The sequence below is a fragment of the Apteryx rowi genome, unplaced genomic scaffold, assembly GCF_003343035.1.
Source record: "Apteryx rowi isolate R43461 unplaced genomic scaffold, aptRow1 scaffold_71, whole genome shotgun sequence".
Taxonomy (NCBI): Eukaryota; Metazoa; Chordata; class Aves; order Apterygiformes; family Apterygidae; genus Apteryx; species Apteryx rowi.
The window spans coordinates 2571756-2594925 of NW_020450994.1; the positions used below are offsets into that span (position 1 = coordinate 2571756).

Sequence of the window (23170 nt, forward strand, 5' to 3'; positions counted from 1 at the left end):
GTTGGTGCCCTCAAGTGGTAGATAGCAGAAGGAAACAGATTTTGGCTGTGAAAGTCGAGGTCCTGAGCTCCTGCCTGCAGTCCTTACTAGCAGCGTTGGTGGCATTGCTAACTGTGCTGTCTTCTCCTTTCAGGGCAAACTGGTGCAGCTGACCGTGGTAGGAAGAAGACGTCACTCCTGGTGGAGTGTGGGATCCCGATGGCATATGCAACTGGACAGCTGTAAAAGCCACCGGAGAAGCTCACTGCTGCTTCCTTCTGCTGACCTCTCTGCGGGGCTGGTTCTAGCGTGGTCATAAAAAAACGGCCTGCTCAGCTGTGCTTTGCCAAGCAGCACGGTTAGTGGAGCCCAACTGCTGTAAGATTAGATGGGTCAGGGGCTTGTTTTCAGCTTTGATCCCGCCTCCAGCATGGTCCTGGTGGAAACAGACGGCTGCCCAGACCCTGGCAGGTGGGTTAGCGAAGGCTTGTGGAGCAGATGCTGGAAGCGGCTCTTCCCATGACGGGGTGCACAGGTGGCCACGATGCCCATCACCCAGGAGAACGCAGGGCTCTTCCTCCCCCTCTTGTGCCAGTGGCTTCAGAACAGCCTGCGGGAGGAGGTGGAGGGTCCTGAGCAGAGCCTGTGTCGTTCAGCCATCCAGAAGCTGCGAGAGTACATCCAGCTGAACTTCTCTGTGGACGAAAGTAAACTGCAGCAAGGTGGTTCCAGTACTTTAGACATGGAGATCTGCACRGCTTACTTAGCCCAGGAGATGAGAAAAACTGAGGTTCTAGGTTTGAGTTTTGGGAACATCCCTGCTTTGGGAGACTATGGAGAGAAACGGCGGGGAGGAAAAAAGAGAAAGGGTCATAAAGGTCCAGTGCTTGATGTTGGATGTATCTGGGTGACGGACTTGAAGAAAAACAGCCCAGCAGGGAAGTGCGGGAGAGTGCGACTGAAAGATGAGGTCCTTTCCCTGAACGGACAGTTGATGGTTGGCGTGGATGTCAGTGGGGCAAGGTAAGTATGAAGCAACAGCTGCTGCTCCACTGCATGTAATGACCCATGGAGTAGGTTGTGGTTGATCCCGATTTGTGAGAGAAGGGGTTTTAACCTCTGCTTTGCCAGCCCCCAAGAGATCTGGGGGTTCTTTCTTGTGGGTCTGTAGAAAATATAAAAGCAAAGCAATTAGTAGGCCTACATTTGCTGCCTGCACATTCACTGGAAAATTTTGAGGGGTCATTGTGTCAAAAAATACCATGTCAGAAGCAGCAGAGGGTCTTCACTAAAACAGGATTCTTTCTGGTTTTCGATAAGACTTTTCTTCTAGTAAAATGAACACAGACTTAGCAGCACTGCAAGGTTATTTGGAGGTATATCTTATTTTTGTTGAATCATTTCAGTTGAGGGAAGCTTTCTTGACAGCTAAATGGTGTCTGAGACTTTTTCAAAGCAAGACATTTTTGTGTTTTCCAGGTTGAAACAGCTTCATGTTAACAAATTCACTTTGATTTTTATTTCATTTCACTCTTTTTCCTGTTTTGGTGTCTCCTGTCCCAGAAAACCTGAAGCCTTTAAGAGTTCAAATCAGAAATGAATGTACTTGTAACAATGTAAATTAGTCCCCCCCCCCGTTGTTGCATACTGTAAAACTGGTTACTGACCCAGCTTTGCTCTTTGTGGGCCAGGAAACTTGCTCGCAATTCACTTTGCAAAGGCAAAAACCTCTCTCTGATAAAGATGAGGATGCAAATGTTAGTTCATACTTGAGGCTGCAATGTACTTGAGGGCATAAAATTCCCACCCTCTTGCTGAAGGGTGCAATTTAGGGATGGACAGTTTTGGAAACAAAGCACTAGTTGAATGGATCTTCTGTAAAAGAAAACTTTTAGTGGCTTGATCTGCAGCCTGAATAATCCAGCATACTTTGTGGGTCTCAGGAGTGGTATTTTATTCCAAAAGAGAAATGGCCCGGCAAGTGAAATCTGCAACAGGGACAAATAACAGATTTTAACTGAAATAAGCTGTATTTTCCCCTACTGAATATTGTGGGGAGGGAGAAGCTGAATCTTTACACATTCCTTCAGTAAGGATATAGCATTGATAATGAGACTAATTGGTTGTTTGTCTGCTGCTTAAGTTGTCAGACTTGCAAAGCCCAACAGCCTTGATCCGAGGGGGTAAAGCATGATAATTGCAATCTGGCAGAGTGCGTGGCCTTCGCTGCCAATAGGTAGAAAACAGCCTCCACCCTGAAGCCCGCCTGTGACAGTGGTTTGGGGCAACCATTACTCCAGATTCTGCTGCGTGCTTCTGACCTTGTAGAAGTCACCTGGTGTGTCCCGGTTCCYTCTCCCATAAATGAGCCTCATGATACTCCATTTTGCTGCGGCTTTGTCTCTGTGCTCTGTTCTGACTGCTGGTTCTTCTGCACAACATTTGAGTCTTACTCTGTGCTTGCACGTTAGCTTGCAAAATGGTCTTGGTTGGAAAAAGAAGAAGCAGTAGATAATGCAAGCAGTAAATAAAAGCAGTGACTTTTCAATCTGTGGATGCTGGGAAAGGTAGTTGGTTTAAAAAAACAATCAGCTCACCTGGATCTGCTGGATTGACCTCTCTTAAACATCCTCTTCAAGTTCAGCTTTTGCATTGCAGGTATGATAACAGGCCTCTGTAATTTCAAGCCTCTATGTGTATAAATACTGATACTGTGACTATAAACTCTCTGATCAGTGGCACCCCAAAATCTGAGAATTTTTCTATGGAAAAAACAATTAGCATGCTGTTTGCCAGAAGTCTCTGTTTCTAAAATCCAAGGGAATCAGTTGCAGAGGCCAGCAATAATGTTATGTTGTTATTAATGCAAAAAGAAAGATAATACTCAATGCAGTCCAAAATGTTTGGGTATCTGTTCTTACTATCCTATCCCTGAAGGCTTCATTTAGGGTTTGTTCCTTTCTGAAAGCTCTGTTAGTAGACCACCAAGCTGTGACTGTTTCTAATGAGAACCATGTGTTCCTTTTTCCTTAGTTCAAGTATTTTTTTGCCATCATAAAGGTAGAGTTCCTACAGTTTGGTGGTATGAGGCCAGTGTTGTTGTTCTTAAGATCCTGATTTAGAATGTTCTATGTCCTAAATTTGGGCTTAAATTGGACGTCTCTTAGTCAGAACCTGATGTATTTTCAGCATCCAAAGCTTCCTTCCTAGCTTACTGTCAACCACTATTTGACTAGGGTGATGCTGGTAGATGACAGTTTGAGATCTTGGTTTTAYTTCTCGGAGATCTGGCTGGTTGCCCCAACACCTGTGTCCCACCCTGCACATCTGTTTGGGTCCAAGATGCTTTGGGCGTCCTTCTGGTTTCTCTATTGGCGTTATCAAAATAGAGATAATTCTGTGTTCGTCTATAATCAGTTGAAAGACAGTGTCAGTTGCATTTTGGGAAAACTGTTTCAAAGCATCAACTTTCCTAAAGTATTTCTGTATTACTGCCACAATAGCAGAGCCCTTTCCCCTTGGTTCTTCAAGGTGTTGGAGCAGGACAGCACTGAATGGAGATACTGCRTAGTCCTGGTTGTATTTCTGTCTGTGTGCCTGACTGCGTAATTATTTGTTGGCTGTGCAAGAAACAGTTCTAGGTGGATACGAAGGGGTTTTATTGCTGTGATTTCTGCATGACGTAGCTGTGCTGGAATTAGTGAAGTTAAAATTCTGCCTGTAGCTCCTGTTGGCACCAGGTTGGATTGGGCAAGCAAAAGCACTGATTTCATGCTCGTTCCTCGCTCACCAGGTACGTCAGGGCAGCCCCATCTTGCCCGGTGAGTGTGTTGCAGTCTGCACTGGCATTTTTAGGGTATCTCTTGATTTAGTTCCATAACAGTGGGGAATTTGGCAKGTGCTTCAGGACTCCGGGCACGGAGCAGAGGGTTTCATGATTTTGGCTCTTTCCTGGAAGTTACCACCCTTGCTGCAGGATCTCTCTTTGTGGTCAAGCAACTGTTAAAAATCAAATTATCTTATTATCCTCCCTCCCCACCCACCCCCGCCTTTTCACAATCAGTGATTGTATTCGCACCTCAAATAGCCTCTCTTCTGCTGCCTCTGTGCAGGAAAGGCACAAATTGTTCCTTGTGAGTTGTTCTCTCGGCCCCTGATTTTGGCAGGTACTGTGCCTAAGCGTCCTCAGCTCTCAAAGGGGTAATGGGGTCAGTAACCGTGCAGAAGAGAAGCACTCAGTTTCCTGGGAGAGCAGGCTGCTGGTATCGCTAGTCTGTCATTCCCTTTTAGGGAAGCTGAATCTGATTTTACTTTTTAAAAAATTATGATTTATTTAAATTCCACCTGATTGCCATGTGTACAGCAGAAACAGGTTAATTATTGCTGATCTTGTTTCTTTCTTGTTTCTTTTCATTTAGAGAAAGATTATGCATTAATATAATCATCAAAGCTCTTTGCTTAACAGCATATTATTACATTAGAGTAATGATGTAGGTGGTGGTATTTTTAGTGAGGTTAGTGACTGGAGGAAAATTATTGCTCTCTTCAGAGTTAGCAAATTGTGCATGTCTATCAAATACAATTGCAGGGAAATGAGCTGTATTGGAGTACTGAATAAAGGTTAGTCAAAACTCTGCATATTTATTTATCTTCTGTCTATAAAACTGTCTTTCAAAAACACATGGATTATTTTCCCCCTGACAACAACTTCCTATATATTTTGGAACTACTCCTTTCATTTTGGGCTATTACTCATTTTCTGGAGGGAGGCTGTTAGTATTCTTGCAGATGACAGACAAATCCTTCATTTCTTGAGCGTGACTGAGTGGGACTTCTATGAGGAAGTCCTGGGAGGATTGCTAAAGAATTATTTTGTCATGAATCTCCTCCAGTTTGAAATACTTGATTATGAATTGCATCAAGCATAGCTGCAATGCTTGGATACAGCTACCATATACATCTAATCTTTAATATCAGTGCTGAATAGATTTTCAAATTCAAACTGTTTTTGAAGAAAGCAAAGTGATTCCAAGTGATGACAGTGTGGTATAAACATGAGATGTTATTATAATTTTGTCATTGAGGAAACGCAGCCACTACTTCAAAATATCATGTTCCTCATCTCCAAAAATGTCCAAACATCACAATGTGTAGAAATACAGTCAAAGAACTGGCTGGCTTCTTCTTAGTCCACAACCCTGAGTAGCTTCCAAAAAGTGAACAGAGAACTGTTCTGACAGCTGTACCTTTGCATGGCCTTTTCTTAGTCTCTCCTCCTCAGCCAGTGTCCTGGGGGAGTTCCTGGGACTCCTCCCCAGCATGAGATACAGCATGCAGAATGTCAGGGAAATCAGTTTATTTCTGAAGAGGCTGAGAAAGATCTTCAGAAATCAGACTTGCAATGGAGAGTGAGTTTCAAGTGTAACTACTAAAGGTGAAGCTTTGACCTTACCTGAAGTTAGTGGTTTCAAGCACTGCTGAGATCTTCCGTGAGTGCTTGCTGCTACTGCATGTCGCATGTACATGTTTCAGGATAGTTGTAAACATGAAGATAACGTCATGGTCCACCTAACAGGTCAGTGCTGTTCTGAGAAGAATCTTGCACATAGTACTTTCATGATATACAGACATCCTAAATACAGTCCTAGCTCCAAGGGCTAGCAGGTGATTACAGAGCATGACACTGAACTTCTAATGAACTTCTAAAGACCCAAGTACATGTCTCAAAACACGCAAAGCACTTTGGGCTGCTTGCTTGACACAGTCAGTGACAGTCCTGGGCCTTGTGCTTGCTTGTTTGAACCCTTCAGGGTCTGTATTGGAACAGTTTCTATTGGTGCTGGGAATGCAATATGCAGTCCCTAGCTGTATTCAGAGCCAAATTCTGCTCTAGCCAGTGGTCTTCACGAGGTTGCTGTTCTTCCTGGCCCCTGTGCTGGGGATCTCTGCATGCAGGGAGAACACAGAATGGCAAATCTGCAGCATGGACTGGAATGAAGGACTTGGACCTATGCCTCTTCTGAGCAGAGCCGCTCAAGTGGTGAGGAGAGAAATCTGATACTGTGGATTGAAAACATTGATGTTTCTGAAGAGCGAACCTTTCAATGAACTTTTTTCAAGCTCCCTCCTCCCCAGAAGTTTGAACTGAATGATTTTTTTAATCATAACCTGCTCTGCCCCCACCCCTGACATATAAAAGATATTCTTGTTGAGAAGGACTCCCACAAAAATGTGGCCACCCTTTGATATCAAAGTGCAGTGCTCCAGTTTGCATTTTATATGGGGTACAGCTTCCTGCCACGCTGTGGTGAAATGTTGTCATTGCAATAGGTTAGATGTCCTTGCCRTAGTCACTTTTTCCCTGCTGTTTGGGGCTGTGGTTGTCTCTGGAGCATCTGCAAGGTTTTATAATGCTATGTTGCTCAGTGATGTGTTCAAAATGCTTGCAAATGCTCCGACTGATGAGTGGGGATGGCACAGCTTGGGCATGATGAGCAAGATTAACTTTGAAATGATGCCCTGCAAATTGTAGTGGTTTATCCTCAACTGATGCGCAGGTCTGTGAGTCCTGTGCCAGGGTGTGATAAGCCATACCCTGTCTGCTGACCTAGGCTATGCTACTTCTGCTCATCAACTAGGGCCCTTAGTTAAAGGCTTTGGCAATAAATCTGCTCTTTATTAGGGTTAGACGTTAGGGCTGCCTGCATCATTCACTCTTCCGTATGAAAGCATCTGACAGTAGATGGTGTGGTGGTAGGAAAGGGGAGGTTTTCAGATTTTTGTGCCTGTGATGGACTTGGGTTTCTCTGGAACTTATGATGGATTTACTTTCTGCTTGGCAGAGCAGTCTTCTTTTTACATCCCTATTTAGGAAAAATCCCCTCCAAGAAAACTATCCCTGGTCATCACAGAAAGCTTTCTCTCTCTTCCTCCCCCCTCCTTGTGGGCACATCAGCTTGCACAGATTGATTGCTCTGTTTTACTTTGTTTCCTCACCTCCTTCCTAAAGCAAAAATGCTGCCAACAAAAAGTGCTGCTCAGTATAAGCAGCTGCTTTGCCTGGTGTTACTAGGTCCTTCTCTTGGTTATGTTCATAAGAAAATATTTTTGTTTTAATAGGAAAACAAATGGAAATGTATCCTGGCCCTTTGCCCTTGGCCAAGGGGCAAACATTTCTGTGGGAGCTCCTTGTTAAAATATTAACAGGGCTGACTACACAGCAAAAAACAAACACTGTGATCTTGGAGAGTGGAGCCACCAAATACAATCACAGGGAATAGATTTTTCTTAAGTGGACTAAAAAATACCCCCAACATCTTACAGAGTTCAATTAGTTTTGGTTTTCTTATCATACTAACAATCTTTATACTGCAAAATGACGGCTCAGTGTACAGAGGCCTGAGACCTGGGGCTCATTATCAYGGGCATGGATGAGTTGCGTGTGCTGACGTGTCCTCCGAGCTGCCTGGCAGGAGAGTACTGAGGATGGAGAATAAGCAGCATGTAGGGATCTTGGCTGGGGGGGTTTTCTCTTCCAGTTGAGCTTCTATAACTGGGGAGACAGCAAATGTGTGATCAACCCATGTGAAATGAGAGGAAGCCAATGAATGTATAACATACCTCAGGCACGGCGTAAGTCTCGCTATGCTCCTAAACCCTTGTATGTTGGAGCATGGAGCCTTCTCTGAGCATGTCTGCTGTATTTCATTGCGATAGTGAATATATGCCCCCTCCCCCCCATCCCCAGACTATAACAGGACTAAGAAATAAATGGAGATGTTTTTCTTTCCTTTAAATCCTCAGGAAAGGTGTGGGCAGATTTAGCCACCCGTGTTGAGAAATAAATTGCATTGAAGAAATGAGCTTTATCCCAAATCCTCTCAAGAGCAAAAGGCTTAAGCAGAAGGTCACTAATCCCCAGACTCAACAGAGATCATTTAGCTTGTTCGTCATCTTTGCTTCATTAATCTGAGTGAACCCACACTCAGATTAGCTTCTGCACCCTCTGGTTCCTGCCTTCCCTTTCAACCTCCCTGCGCGGAGTCCAGCGTCTGCTGAGGCACAGCCCATTCCCTTGTAGTGATGGCTATTTGCAGCATCCCACTGCTRCAACTGCCTCCTCATCAGGCACTAGCTTTCCAAACCCCTCTTCCTTCTTGTTTTTGCATCTTCTTTGTCTTCTGGCTCAGCTCTGCTTTATCTAAAAGCCATAAAAGACAATGGAGGGACTCCCACTAATTTAAATGGTTTATGTTCTATATATACGTTCATATGTTTGTTCCAAAATTTTGGGAGCGATATGCTTGTCATAGCCTTCTACACACTGTCCCCACTGAACTGTGGGAGAAATGAAAGAGAGCTGGTCTCTCTCTCTGTAGAAGGTGTACAAAGCTGGGGCTGCATTGGCTGCAGATGTCCCTGGGGATGTCAGCTAGTTACGTGTCTGTCCTTCTGCAGATCTGAGGGATTGTATCAGGTTTGAAAAGTATTGGACAGAGGTTGGTAGTGTTGCCTTAGGAGGTATAAAAACTTCAGAGGTGAAGAGCGGATTGTCTTGAAATGTGTTTTTTGTCTGTTTTCATTCTGTTCCATAACAAGCTTAGAAGGATGTGTCTGGTTGCCAAATGTATGGTGTACATCTCCATTTAATTGGGTGTTCCACTTGTGCTGCAATTACAAGAGAACAAGTTCACTGTTTGGGAGAGGAGCTCTTTCTTTCTCATTGATCTACAGTGGGAATAGTCTTCTGGTTTGGTGAATTAGCCTTGTCAGTTAYCCCTAAAGCCAAAGTGTCACCAGGTTGAGCCCTTTTCCATCTTGAGTGGGACTTTAAGTCCTGTATGCAGCAATCATCCCATGTTGTAAGGTCATCTGAGAATACAGTCAGGATTCATCAGAACTTATTCACTGTTGAACTTTTGTAATGCTTAAAAGAGGGTCACTTTTTTTTCTACCACCCAGCTAAAGAGCAGGGGAGGATTTTTGGTTACAGAAGTAGTTATTTTCACAAACTCTCCAGAAGTGCATTTGCTAGCATAGAACAGTGTTTTAGCCATCAATAATTAAAAAAGATAGATGCTCAAAAACCTGAGCAAGGAACACTTTGGGCCCATTATTCCTGCCTGTGCCCTTACACACCAATTTTGCAATGTTCAGTCATTCAGTGTCTCTTCTAATCCATAAATGTGAAGCAACTGCTCTTAATATTCTGGGAGTCCAAAGTTTTGCAAAAAGCACCTTGCGTGCTCAAGAATGATCTCTGTGAGGGAGAAGCTTTGAGCTGCTGCAGGAGGAAGAGCTGATCGGAGTCAGATTACCATGCTCCAGAGATACATGGCAGGTTCTCCTTTTTCACCCATACTGACTGATGTGGCATGAGTCCTGGAAAAGCATGGCAACAGCTTCTCCACTCTTCATTGAAATGTTTTTTTCTCATAATATTGGGCTAAGCAGAGAAGCGTACCTCTTCTCAGAAGAGTTTCAGGACAGCTGTGCAAGCTGTGCAAGGAAGGGGCAGTCACGTCTTCTTGCCCACCTTATGTAACTTTGGGTGTGATGGTTGCTGTCCCGGAAGATACATTTGGGACCAAACTGTGACCCTCTAGAGCTAAAAACATTAACTGTGGCAGCTTAAAACCTGCCTAGCCCCTGTCCCTGGAATCGGGTCTTATTTGAGGRGTGGAGAAGGTTGAAAGATGATGAATAGGAGATGGTTCCACGTGGAGAGGCTGTGCTTGATGTCAGCCTTTGAGAGACAGCTTGTCAGCTTGAACCTGCCATCTAGGAACACAAGTGAGAGGATAAATACAAGAAATGGAGATCTGATCAGCAGGCAAGCAGGTATATAACACCAGAGATGGCTGCTGCGGCGAATAGCTTTAGGGCCAGGCTTTTTTTTTTTTCCCCTCCTCTGTGAAAAACTCATTGCTCTTCTTATCAGATGTGACGCCTCCAGGCTCAGAGCATTATCACATGCTCCCTGAAGCTTATTTTCTTGTCTCCTTTCTATGAGGTGTAGGCTAAGATGGGAAGGGCTTATATTTCAACTGTAGGCGCTTTAACATCATTCACTGTTCTCACTACTTTCCCTGGAGGAAACGTACGACGCCCAGCATGGCAGTCTGGGCCTCCAAAGGGAAGCTCTTGTCACAGACCTGTATCAAGAAAAAGATAACTTAGCAGGAACTCCTGGAAGTATTTAAGATTGGGGCAGCTCAGGAGGATCAACTTGTACCTACTGAGACAGGACAAGAGTGGGTAAATATGATTATTAGCGGTAAACTTCATTCTAGAGCATCCGAAACTCTAGAAACCCAGCCAGATTGAAGGCTCTTTAATAAGTCCATCTGTGAAAAGCTAGGGGTAGATGGAAAATGTATTCAAGCTTTTTCAAAATGCGCGCGCACACACACACACACACACACACGCACAAAAGAATCGATGAAATCTGGGATTACTGTTTCTGCTGATGACTAAGGTGCTCTTTTCTATTGTTTAGAGTGATGCTGAAGTCTGTTTTTTTACATCTTCCCTAAGTAGGTATTATGGAAAACTGGGCTTTTGAAAAAAATAGGAAAAATTAATAGCAGATAAATTGAACTTAGAACGACAGTTTTGACTGTTTTTCTGGTCCATTACTTGAGCACTGGAATGGGTTCAGGCTAGCAGAGTAACTATCTGATGGGGGAAAAGAGCATCGGTGATGTCCCTCATCCTCATATACGTTGACCAGCCTCTCTTTGTGCCATAATAACTGAAGAGTTACCAGCTGCCTGTGGATTTCTCATAGTCTGTGCTATTTTTATTATGGTAGTGATAAGAAAAACCCAGATGTGTTGTAACCCCTAAATTTTGTGGTACCACCTGAACGCTGAGCCCATCTCCCAGCCAGAGAGTTGAGGAATGTGAGCAAGAGGTTGTGAAATTCCTTCTCCAAAACTTAGAGCGATGGTAAACAAAACCAGTCTGGCGTGTGAAGTTTTTACTGAAAATGGCTGCTAACACACTAACTGTTCTGTTGAAACACTACGTTTCCTATTTTCACCTGTACAAAATTCCACTAAAACTTAGATTTTTCTCAGTTTCCTCTAGGGGGCAATGTCATATAAATATTAAGCGTTTTGGGGTTATGTCAATGGGCAATCTAGCTTGCCTTATCGAGGATTTCATAAAACGGCAGTGAAAGGTCTTTCTTTACAGGCTTTTTAGGTGTGTATGTTTGCAATATAGCTACTTTAATTGTTTCTTGGACCTATTCACATATAAACGAAGCACATAAATACTGTTTGCATTCGGGGCAGATTCGTGTATGCTGGAATGCAAATGGAGGGAGCTGTTCAGGAAGACCTGATGCTTTTGTTACACCTGTGCAACTTCTACGACTTTCAGCTGGTACTCCAGCAAAAGAGTATAATCCAGTCCTTTGACAGTGAAGGAGTCACCAGTTGCTGTAGCTTATGTTGGTAGTCAGAACTTAAGTGGAGAAGATAAATCTGAATACCAATTTAGTGATCTGTTTGACCTTGGAAACAGAAGGGTTTTGTGTTACTACCTTATTTCCCTAGGAATTTGGGTATTCTCAAATTCATTATTTATACAGCTTGGTTAATGAATGTTAATAACAGCCCAGTTTTCAAATTAATTGTCCATATAAACAGCTCCTAAAATTAGTACAAATCAAAGATGGCTACACTGGCCCTTAATAATTGATCTTAAGGGATATCATCTCTTATTTCCTGTCTCTGCAGTGTAAAAATGGCAAATACAGATAAAAGAGATGTTTTGTTTTTCTCAAAGTTCAGATGTGTAATTTGAAACATGCTTACATGGGCACAAACTTTTTTGTTGTCTCTATCGTTATATTAGTTCCCTCCCCCCAAAAAGACTACTATTAAAAGGGAAATTTGCTATTGACTTCCCAACATGAAAATGGCATTAGGGAAATCCTTTTAGAAGTTGGCTTCTTTCCCCTCTTGATGGTAACTAGTCTTCTGGAGCATCAGCATAATGCCCTTATTGGATTATCTTGCAAATCCCACATATTTACTGAATTTGTGGGTTAAAATTCTTTGTAAAATGATCCATTCCAAAAAAGTAACTGGCGATCAGCAGTTGCCAAGTTTTCTGAATGCATAAACCTGTTTGTTTGTTTTTCCCCAAACAGGAAAAGCAATTAATTCAAGTAAAACACTTATTCCCCGGAGTGCTCTATCTGAAAACAAGGGCCTGTGAAAAAAAGAGCAGTAGTTACATTGGCTTCCAAGCCAGTAGTCATCGGGCATAGCAAGCAGGATTTGCCCTCTGCTTTGGAGTAATAGGAGCCCTAGCACAATGCAAGGACACAGCTCTTCTGTAGCCTTTGCAAGTTAAACAGGTGAGAACTGCTTTTTAATTCCAGCTGCTGGCCGGACAGGCTTTTTTCATGGATTTAAACACTCTCCTAACAGAAATGTGATATGGGTTTTGTAAACTTTAAGTTGCTGGGAAAGAGGGGTAGAAGCCCAATTTTGTAGAGAAGCTAATGGTGACTAAGTATTCTTAGTTTCCCTTCTCAGGCTACGTGGATCTGATGAACTGCTTTGGGTTCGAACCATATATTCATGCACGCCTTGGTTTAGGGCTCATGTCTGCATCTTGCTGAGCAGTGGGCTGTAACTATCTAACAGGTTAATGCTGAATCAGGGGGGACTATTCTTTGCCTTCAGCTGGAAGGAGCTATGTTTGGGGGCGTGGGTGTGTGGGGAGGTTGATTCACTCCGAGCTGTGATATCTGTGTGTGCGTAGCCCTGGAAATGTCACGCTTGCATAGCTGCAGGTACCGAACAAACCACCGAGGGTTCATAACATGATCTTCTCCTGCTTCTTCTCTCTTTCTTGACTGCTGCAGAGTGGTCTAAGGAGCAGCCTTATTGCATGGAAAAGCAAAGCTAGGAAACCTGTGTCTGAGATCACTGGCAATAAGGGAACACTGTGGTCTCCAGTGGAATTGCTTCCAGTTTGCCTGCATGGAAACTTAAAGGCTCTGCCTTCCACATTTCCTCCTGCTATTCTATATCTGACCTAATAATACAAAAAACTGTCTCCTCAGTGAGTTTTTAGGTCATTGCCTGCATTCAGAAAGTAAGTGGTATATACAGCAGAGCAGAAAATTTATATAGTAAACTATTCAATTTCATCGGGATGAACTATGTGGTTAATTATTTTGTGACTCATGCTTTCTCTAGTGACCCAGGAATCAAATCATAATCTGGGGAAATGAGTTTGAGGGGAATCATCTGGTAAAAGAGATTTCAGGCAAGTTAGTACAGAAATAAACATCTCTCTTGAGAGAGGTGGACTTCAGAAGAGTTTGGAAAACAACAAAAGAGGTAAAAAGACAAAATGGTAGAAATAATTCTATGGCAGAAGAAGGGCTTAGAATAGTTGGTATCCAATGAACTTTTGAGGATTGGGAAGGCAGATTCATTAATTCTGGCTGGCTGAATGGTAATCAAAAGTGTTTTGACTAATGTAATTAAATTAGATAAATATATCTGTTAAAACTGTTCAGCCAGCTCTGATAACCAAGGAAATTAATCCTGAATCCAGGTGTCAGCTCCCATATTCTACTCCCTGCGGTTTTTCCAGACTTGAGGATATTCTCTCACCTAATGATGGTATCAAATAGTATTAAAGAATATGAGAAGGCATATTCTTCCTTGTTTATGCAATCCTCAGCCTACACAGAGGACACTTGGGATCCACTGGCCTTATACTAAGTCTGTGGAGTCATGCTGCTCTTGATGAAACTAAGTCAGGAACTCCTTTGCAAGATGTCATATACCTTGTCATATACCAAGTCATACGCTGGTGCAGCTTAGAGAAGAATCCAGCACGTACCCAATATAAATAGCTTAAATTCTATTTAAACTTCTGCCTCATGCATATTGGTGACACTTGCTATCTGTTTATAGTCTGTGTTGCTCTCTGCAGCAAGCCGGTGCTCGCTGCCTCTGTTGCGTGCCAGGGGCACTGCTGAATGTGTTGAACTTTAGTTCTTTTTCTCCTCTGGACACTTTTATTTTAAATCATTTATTTGTAATTTATTTTTACATAAGCCTTATATGACTTACAGCTAGGTATCAAGCTCCTGTCAAGGTATTACAGCCTAATGGGTATCACATGTGAATTTGAGAAATGTTGGGTCCTGGTCAAGCCTTTTCTCCTCACTGCGACCAAGTCACATCACCTGTGACAGGGAGATGATGACAGCAACTTGTTTTGTGCAGGTGCTGGGAGCTCTCGGAGGGGGAAAGCGCTTTATTATATGCTGCTATTACTGTGGAGCATTTCTTTCCAGGTATCTGCTTGTCTGCTGGAGGATTATAAAGTAAGAGCAGTTTCATAAGAGCCAAAATTCTTTTAAAATGTCTACATCTGCAGACATGCATTTTCAGCAATACAAATAAGCCCTACCATATGAGATACCTTCCTGGTTATGAATTTAGCCACTGTCCAGTCTCCCCCAGTGTCTCTAAGAGGTGTTGGTGTAAACAAGTGAGAAGACTTATTTACCTGTAGAGTATTGCTGGAATAGTTACAGAATGGAAAAAATGAATTCTGTTTTTCCAAGGCCTTGAGGCCAAAACACTGTCTTTCTCTGTTCCTAGTGCAAGCTTTGAGAGAAAACTTTGTTTTTGTCATGGTGTTCCAGCCAACATGCAGCTGAAGCTTGATTTCCAGATATGGTATTTGGGTTTTTTTGTGAGGTAAGAAGGTTCAAAGCCAAGCCTTCTGGAGCTGCCAATTTTCTGGTTGGAGCAGTTGCTCCCTGACAAGAGAAGTACATGCAGTTTTGTAAAACTTTGCCTAATGTACCATCACCTGCTTATCTTTTAGAGCTGAAGCAGTGCAAAAGTCAAGCAGTGAGGCTCTGCTTGTGGAATGTATGTCTTTTGGGGAAAAAAGAGCCACTAGGACTCTAGGAAAATGTATCTGTGGCAATGAAATGGTATTCTGTTCAATACAACTCGTTTTTGGTGAGTACTCTTTTGCAAGCCTAAACAGGCTCCTTGGAAAGCAACTGAACTGAGGAGAAAACAGTATCAGAATCAAGATAAGCATGCAAGAAAAAGAGAAACAGGGTTAAATATAGCCATATAATTATTCCTATAGCTGCATGCTTACATAGTAGGAACAGTCTGGTAAAGCTGGGCGCGTCTCCCCCACCCCAGCGCCCCAGATCCTCTCTTCCATGGGGAGCAACGTTGGGCATCCTGGGGTGGCCTGTTGGAGGCGAACCTGCGGGGCTCGCCTGGACCTTCGGGAGTTTTGAGGTTCAGGGTGTTCGTGCTGCTGCCGTCGTTCTCGTCCGATGACTTCGTTTTCTGGGGTTTGCCAGACGTCTCTTTTGAGGACTAGGTTTGTGCAGGGAACATGACCAAAAAAAGTGAATGTGAGGTAAGGCTGAGGATTTAGATTGCAGAGATGTGATACTGCCTGCTTTTTCTTCAGCATTCATCAAAGAAACCTGAAGATTGTGTCCTGGAGAAATGGGKTCATCTGCCTGATTGAATATTTAAATTTTAAACTTACTGTCACTCTTATTTGTCTCTAGGTCAGCTGCATATTGGAACTTTTAACCTTTAGATTATGTCAATTGATCAAAATGTTCCTGTGTTATACTGAGGCCTGATATATATATATATATATATATATATATATATATTTTTCCCCCTTTTCTTTCAATTGATGACAAAAACTGTTCTTGATCCTCAAGAAGGGCTGTACCAAATGAAAACCTGAAACAGAGGAGGAGCATCTGTTGTTCATAATACCCATTCTATTTGGGTACAGTCAAATGACAGATTATTTTTGACCCCTTAGAAAATTAGTTTGCCTTTTTCCTCCCCCCCGCCCCAGACATTTTAATCACTGAGAGGGTGAATCCCAAATATTAGGGGATATAGGAGTGGTTCCTGATTTTCACATGTATGAGTATTATGCCAGGGTAATTCAGTTAACTAAAAAAGTAACTCTTGGTTTATGACTGTGTAGAAGGAGAACTGGAACTGCAGTATATGTTTTCAAATGCAGTAAGCTGCCATGGATTGGTCCATAAGAAAACACCACAGCTCCAAAAAATTAGCATGAAGCTATGGACCAGTCATAAATCTCAGATCCAACAAGATACAGGGATATTCTAGGGTAAATGCAAAACACATCAGAAATACAAGGAAGATCCTGCCCATGGAGTGCCTTAAGCATCATGTCCAAGATCCTGCAGTCGGTACCAGCTGCCACTGACACGATATGGAGACTGTAACAAAGACACACTGGACCCATCCAACTCAAGCAAGAAGCCTTGCAGATTAAATTTGTATTAGCTGGAGCCTGCAAATTGCTTTAGCAAGCAAAACTGAGCCTGGGTGTTAAGACAATCTGGATCAAGAAAACCAAATTAGGTTTCATACTTAAAGAGAAACGAACACATTTTGGCAATGGCTTTCATAATGGTTTTAGAAAGAAAACATTTGGAAACAGATTCAGTATGTTTCTCTATATTAAATCCAGTCTGTCARATAAAACTGCTCTTTCTGACTGCAGAGAATGGTCAGAGTATTCCTGGAACAAAATCTTTCTGAAATCTCATGCATGTGTTAAGGAAGACTCTTGAAACATTAATAAGTGATGGGAGTATGGCACATTTTGACAGTCCCTGGGTAGTCGACAGAGATAAAATGCAGGATGCTTGGTGATGTTTAAAAAGCAAACAGGATTTGGGCTTCTACTTTGAATATCGTAAGGTATGGAGCACATTTTATTGCATTAACGGAAACTATTCTAGCATCAAATGAAAAATGATGTTTGTGTGAAACAAGCTCTGCAGTCCTGGTTTAGGACATTGGGGAGAGTAATATAAAATGACTTCAGGTTGGAGCACGAGTTGCTGGAGGGGGCAGCCTCTGCTGTCACCTACATTATTCTTGTAGTTTAAGAGAAGAGAAAAATGTTACCTTGATATTTCTTAGTGAGCAGGGCAGTGTATTTCCTAGGGGGAAAGTTAACCCCTGAACAGAGAGCTCACGCACCCCTCTCCACTGCTTGAGCGCCCGCGGTTGGATGCTGGGAGGGAAAGTGGTGCGTGACCATCGTGCTAGCAGCTCGCAGCACATCGCTCCTCGGGCCGCTCTGGAGGTGCAGCGTGTCAGAGCTTGTATTGCTTCCAGCAGAGGTGGACGTGAGTGTCCACGTGCTGGAGATGCCATCCTGGAGCAGATGGCCCACGGTGGTTGCCTTCCCCCCAGCTCACAGCGCTGCTCCATGCCTGGGGCTGAGAGCAAAGTCCTGCTGATTCGCTATCTTCCTCTGCGGAACGGTGATGGGGCAGTCGAGCCGGTGGCCAAACTGACCTTGCCTGGCAGGTGTGCGTTTGGTAGTCCTCCTCCTGAGCTGCGCACGGGGCGAGGGGAGCGCCGGGCGAGAGGCGCCGGGTGCAGAGCCCTCGCGACCTGCCACAGCGCCGCGCTGTCTCTAGCTAGCGGCTGGTGTTTAAGTGCATTTTTCAAATATCTGGTGGCCCTTCAGGTTTCTGATGAGATGTACATCGTGTACTGTGCATGGAGAGTCTTGTTGCCCAAAGATTCAGATCGCTGTTCGTGTGCAAGCAGAGCAACCCCCTTTGGTAGCTGTGTTCCCTTAGGCTGCCGAGCTCCTGGTGTAACATTTTACACCCAAGAGAGCTCAACACAGTTAAAAATAGTTTTCTTGTCAAGATATTTCTTGGGAGTAAAAATGACCTTAGGATACTTGCTGAAATGCTAACCTTTGGACCAGACAGGGGAAGAAAAAATCAGAACGCAGTCTTCAACCCTACAAAAAAGTTTGCCTTTAGTTGCACAACTCTGGAGGAAGGTTAAGAACTGAGCAAACTGGCTTCACCCTGAGGAGGGAGAAGAATGGAATTTAAATAGAGATATAAGGGCGAGTACTTATTTTAAGATATTATATCTTTGTAAAGTATTTCTTTTTTGGGGCATGAAAGATTATCAGAGAGAAAATGCCTGGCTCTGTGTAGTGGTTTGAGGTCTTGCTGAAAATTTTCTTTGAATTTGGGGGGGGGGGGGGGGGGTAAAAACTGGCCTTTCACTTTTTTGCGTTTAAAGGATAATGTCAATTCTAAATCTGGCCTCCAAGTTATCATTTCTAAAAACAAGCCTAGATAAGTGTTTCCACCCAGGAAAAAAACCCCACACCCTCAGTGATAACAGATTGTTTTGAGCAAAGACATGTTCCAATGTAGAGTCTCAAACTTGGGCCATGCWCAATAAAAAAGTTAATGTATTTAGTGAATAGAAATTAAAATAAAACAGAGGCCACTACTAAGAAAAATGGAAACAGTAAATAAGGATTRAGAGATGAAAGATAGCTCAACAATTTTTTCATTTTAATAAGCCTAGCTGGTGTTAAATGTAGTAGGTAGGCAAATTGTTTTAAGACTGTGTGATTTCTAAGTTATTAATATCTTTCATTTCAATAGTATCAATAGATTTCCTTACCTGTTTTCTGCTCTCTGATGTTTAGTTACCACTTTGTGTATTTTGAATTTAAATACAGCATGCTTAATGCGATGTGGATCTATTCCGTTGTGCACTAATTGATACAGTATTATAACACTGTAAAGCTCATACCAGAATTTGAGAACCATCTGGATGAGAGGGCTTTATCTCCTACAGATTTATAGTAACCTCTAAATAAATTCTACGAGGTTATAAAGAAAGTTAATAAAAAATGAGTTCAGAGCGGTAAATGTAGATATGTTGCACCGTGGTTCGGTGTTTGATGGAACATTCTCTGAAAGTGGGAATCTTCTTGTGTATGGAATTGATTTTTAAACGATCAGTCTGTAAATAAACTGCAAATGCATAAAATCTGCTCTAATATGGCTGCTCACCAAACAAACGCTACCCTATAAGTGTTTCACAGACAGCTCTRGGCCCGTCGAGCTCAGCCTCTGGTTAACGGAGCGCGTTTGGAAAAGGTATCCCAGAAAGGGGCGCGTGGGGAGCCCGGGGAGAGGGTTAGGAGCACAGGCGGCCTTACCTCGCCCTCCCAAGAAACCCCCAAGCACACAAACAAAAACAGTCCAGCGGTGAGACTTTCTTAAAATTTCTCTTTTGAAGGCTAGTGAGCTGTCATGTGCTGAATATTGATTAGCCTTAACATAGCCAGTTACAATGTTAAGCTCTCTGGGACAAGGACCATATGTTTTTATTCTTCCATACAAATAACCAACTGTATTTTGAGTGCTATAAAAATAATAAATGTGGATAAATGAAAATATTAAGAAGACTGAGAGGTTAAATTTCCCAACAGCTAGCAATACTGTTTCTTGTGCTCTGCATTTCATATTTTGCCTAAAAAAACCCTTTTTTTCTGTAATAGGCTATAAGCCGAGATGTTTTCTCCTATGTAGCTAAGGAACACAACTGAAGRACATACTAGCATGAGGGCACAAGACTTCAGATCACCCCCCCCCCCAAATGACTCAAAACCAACTCATTTACTACTAATTGTACAGTGGGAGGAATAAGTGAGTGTTTGCAAGCAATCTTAGTACAGCTCTTGCAAGGGCCTGTTGGCTTTCAATTTTCACATAAAAACCCACTAAAGATGAAGGTCTCGGACGTTTGCAATGAGATCTGAAGCTGTTTGGAATTTTTTTGGTCACTGGTGTTGTGGTGAGCCCCCCATGACCTTGTGGCTGGCTTATAGCTGGCATGAGAGGAGGAGGGTGTCACTCCTAGATGAGCCCTGGGTGGCTCCATGGGCTGCCGACTGTGGGCTGCGGTATCCAGGGCTGTTTATAGTAGTTGTGTGTTAGAGCTATTAAACTTACTTTTTTATTATTATTATTTTTACATGCTTTTTGTTGTTCTTGTGTGCAGAAGAAATGGTAAGGGAAAGCTTTTCTCTGCAGCATTTGTCACCTAATATACGTGGTACAGAAATGGGGCTTTTTGAAGTTGGTGTTTATGGAGACTTAGGGAACTCAAAGGCCTGAACGTACTGAATCAAGCTAGCAGACTGTGAGGAGATCCACGCGGAGGTCGGTGAAGGGATTTTTGTATTTACACTGGCATAGCTGGGAGCACAACGTGGCCTTTGCAGTGCTTGGCTCTGCCTCTGCCTCTGCTTGCTAGACTTCTATTCAGTTTTAACCCTCTTTTGTGTCATTTTTGTGGTTTCTGGCTGAGTTCTGAAGTTTGTTGTTTTCTTTTAGGAAAAAAAAAAAAAGGAACATCATGTTGTTCTGCATATATGTGGTCCTGGATGTAGATACTCATTGTGTTCTCAAAGGAATTTAATTTAAATTTATATATTTATTTTGCTACCCATCAGATCCACCACAGTCTTGGATCCCATGAACATGTACTATGTAATTGACTTTATCTGTGTGTGTTGTATTTCAAGGGTGTGGGACATCTGGTGCCCAGGACACATCGGTGTTTGGAAAATATAAATATCTGTGTCTATTTTAAAGAAAAAATGTTTCTAGTGCTTCAGCTTCCAAAGGTAATGCTTGAAGTATGAATTGAATGTCTTGCAATTTTAGACACTTGGAAACAGACTTAGCGCTTATGAAGTGTCCTTAGTTGCTTCCTTGAAGTATTAACTTCTAATATTAACACGTTACTGGAGCTGATTTCAGTGACAGTTTTAGTTTGTATGAGTGTGCATCTAAGATGACTCGTGTCATCTTTTGAGTGTGAACGAGGAACTTGCATATACAAAGAAGACGACAAACAAAAAGCCAAAAAGAGCAGTAGTCCCCAAATGCCATGTGTCATTTTCCCTATGAAGTGATATGGAATTCAATTGCAACTTCATTAGCTAAGTACCAAACTGATCTTTCTGCAGACTTCTTCTGACTGCACTGGGAAATGGTTTCATCAGTCCACAGTTTCTCCATCCTTAATTTTGCAGTCCTGAAATTGGAGCTGTCCTATTCTGTGGTGCAGTAGAAGGTGGTCTGCTCTTCCAAGTAGTTTTTCTTGTTGCTTGTGTATGTATGAAGCCATTTTTCTTTTGGATAGACTTGCTGTATGTGTTTATAAATCAATGCTTTTATCTGTAATAAAACATATGACTCAAATACTGTTTTGGCTTACATCACAACAGATTACTTTGAAATGCGTGGCTGCATGTGTGTGCCTAAAATATCTAAATGCTATCAGTGCTCTCTACAATGAGAGCTGAGGAGATTTAGGGCCAAATCCTCCAAAATTTCAGTGCAATGTAGGCTCCTAAATAGACCTAGAAAAGCTCTCTACAGCTGTCACTAACTCTGAACTGTCTGACATTAGTGATGCCCAAAGGCTTGTTTCTGTGCTTGTCCAGAGCACTTCGGTCTTGTGTGGGACTAAGCATCTTGCCTGTCCTTGGCCCCCTGGGAATCCCCAGGGTGTTTTCCCCCCGTGCCCTGCCTGGGGGCTCTGCACAGTCAGAAGTTGCCTCCTCCGCACACGTTAGTGGACCGCACATCGTGATTAGCAGCAGCGTCTGCTTAGATTTTACTAGCCGAGATGACGGTGGCAGCGCCTCCTTTTGCACCCTAAGTGGATAAAGTCAGAGAGTTCACAGAAATGGGGAAGATCCCGGTTCATTTTCTTCTTCCGTTCCAACGGATTCAGACTTCGTGTCCTCTTTTCCCASCCAGGAGTGAGAGCAGCCCTCAGCAGCTGTGTGTGCAGTGTTCCTGGAGTTACGTCCACCTCTCATGTCGCATCCCAGAGAGAGGGCGTACAGGGGTTGAACAGGTAGCAAAGACTTATTTTGTGGAAAAACACTCTATGGACCTTTCTGGTCTTCATATCTCTCCCAGATTGGACAGGATAATCCATGTTGTCTCTTTTCTCTGTATGACTCTGTAGACCAATTACTTAGGGAGACAAAAGGAGATGTTCCAGGGTGTGATTCCTGCTCCCAAACTCTTTAGTGTTACTACATTAAGCAGTTATTGGAGACAGCACAGAAATGGTTTTTGGAGTAGGGTACTCACAGCTCAGGACAACTTATTCTCCCACATGAATGTCCTGAATCTTGGATTGTTCAGCAGAGGGATGCAGCCACCACCCCTCCTCTGACTGTAGCTACAACCGTGATCTGTTCTCTGCTGTTTCAATAAAGCGGCTGGGGAGTTTTTCCTCAGGAGACGTCAGGCTGTGAATTGTGGAGGGAAGCGAGGCATTTGCTGGTTAGCAGTATCGAGCCCCAGAAAGGGGCACATCCCAGTGTTTGAAAGCTTTCCTTTTGGTATGTTCACTATTGCTGTGTTGAGTTTTGGCACCTAATTAACTACCTGTGCTGTCTGGGAGCTGAGGCACTGACACCAGGCCTATGGATTTTGCTCCAAGGAACAAAGAGGTCTAAACTCCTGGAAGGCTGAAAAATCAGGCTGAAAATCCTGGAAAAACAAGAGAGACTGTCTTTTTCTGTATCTAGTAGTGTATGTGAGAGCCAGGACACCTGTGAGCAAAGCAAAGTTGTTAAAAGACTGCTTGAATTCAGCATGGGAGTCAGCAGACAGGTTTCATCCTTGTCCAGCTTGATTCCAGGCTGACCTGCTCACTAGTTGGGCAATTATTGTATTTTTTTTTTTCACATTTACAGTGGTGGGTTTGGGCCTGGTGTATGGCCAGGACTTCTGTCATCAAAATATGAGTGTGACCACAGGTATGTAGTTTAGACTGGAAGAAAAAACCCCAGTCTTATTCAGGAGGAGCTGCCTGCAGTTGGACCCTCCGGGAMCTGAACCACCACACATGTGAAAAATGGCCATGAGATGTTAAATGTCAGCCTGTGATAAAGGTGCTGGCTTTGGCACATCAGGCCATGCTCCAGGGAGGAAGACAACCCCTGGGAGCTGCGTGGAGACAGCAGTGGGAATTTTAACAACTTTGAAGGCCCTGAGTGGAAACATTTTCAAAGTGTGTGGGTGAAAGTATGCAAGAGGGCTGTGAACAGCAGTGTGGTTCGGATGGCACAAGCGCGTAGGAGTGAAAAATACACTGTCCAGAGCAGGCCGTGCTGGGAAGCGACCTGTTACCACTTCTTCAGGGCAGAGCTTTGGGGCTGCCCGGCTTCTCCCCGCGGCAGGCGGGGCGGGGAGGGCGGAGGGGGGGGACCCCGAGGGCAGGTGCCGGGCGCGGAG

General features: G+C 43.3%; 1 protein-coding gene across 1 annotated transcript in view; it reads left to right on the forward strand.

The window, feature by feature from the left end:
- Positions 1-523: 523 nt before the first annotated feature.
- The window catches only part of PDZD2 (PDZ domain containing 2), a 144306-nt gene continuing 121659 nt past the window's right edge, over positions 524-23170 (forward strand). Inside the window, exon 1 of the mRNA XM_026087276.1 lies at positions 524-1002. Within this exon, the coding sequence (XP_025943061.1) occupies positions 524-1002 (479 nt within the window). The remainder of the gene's footprint in view (positions 1003-23170) is intronic.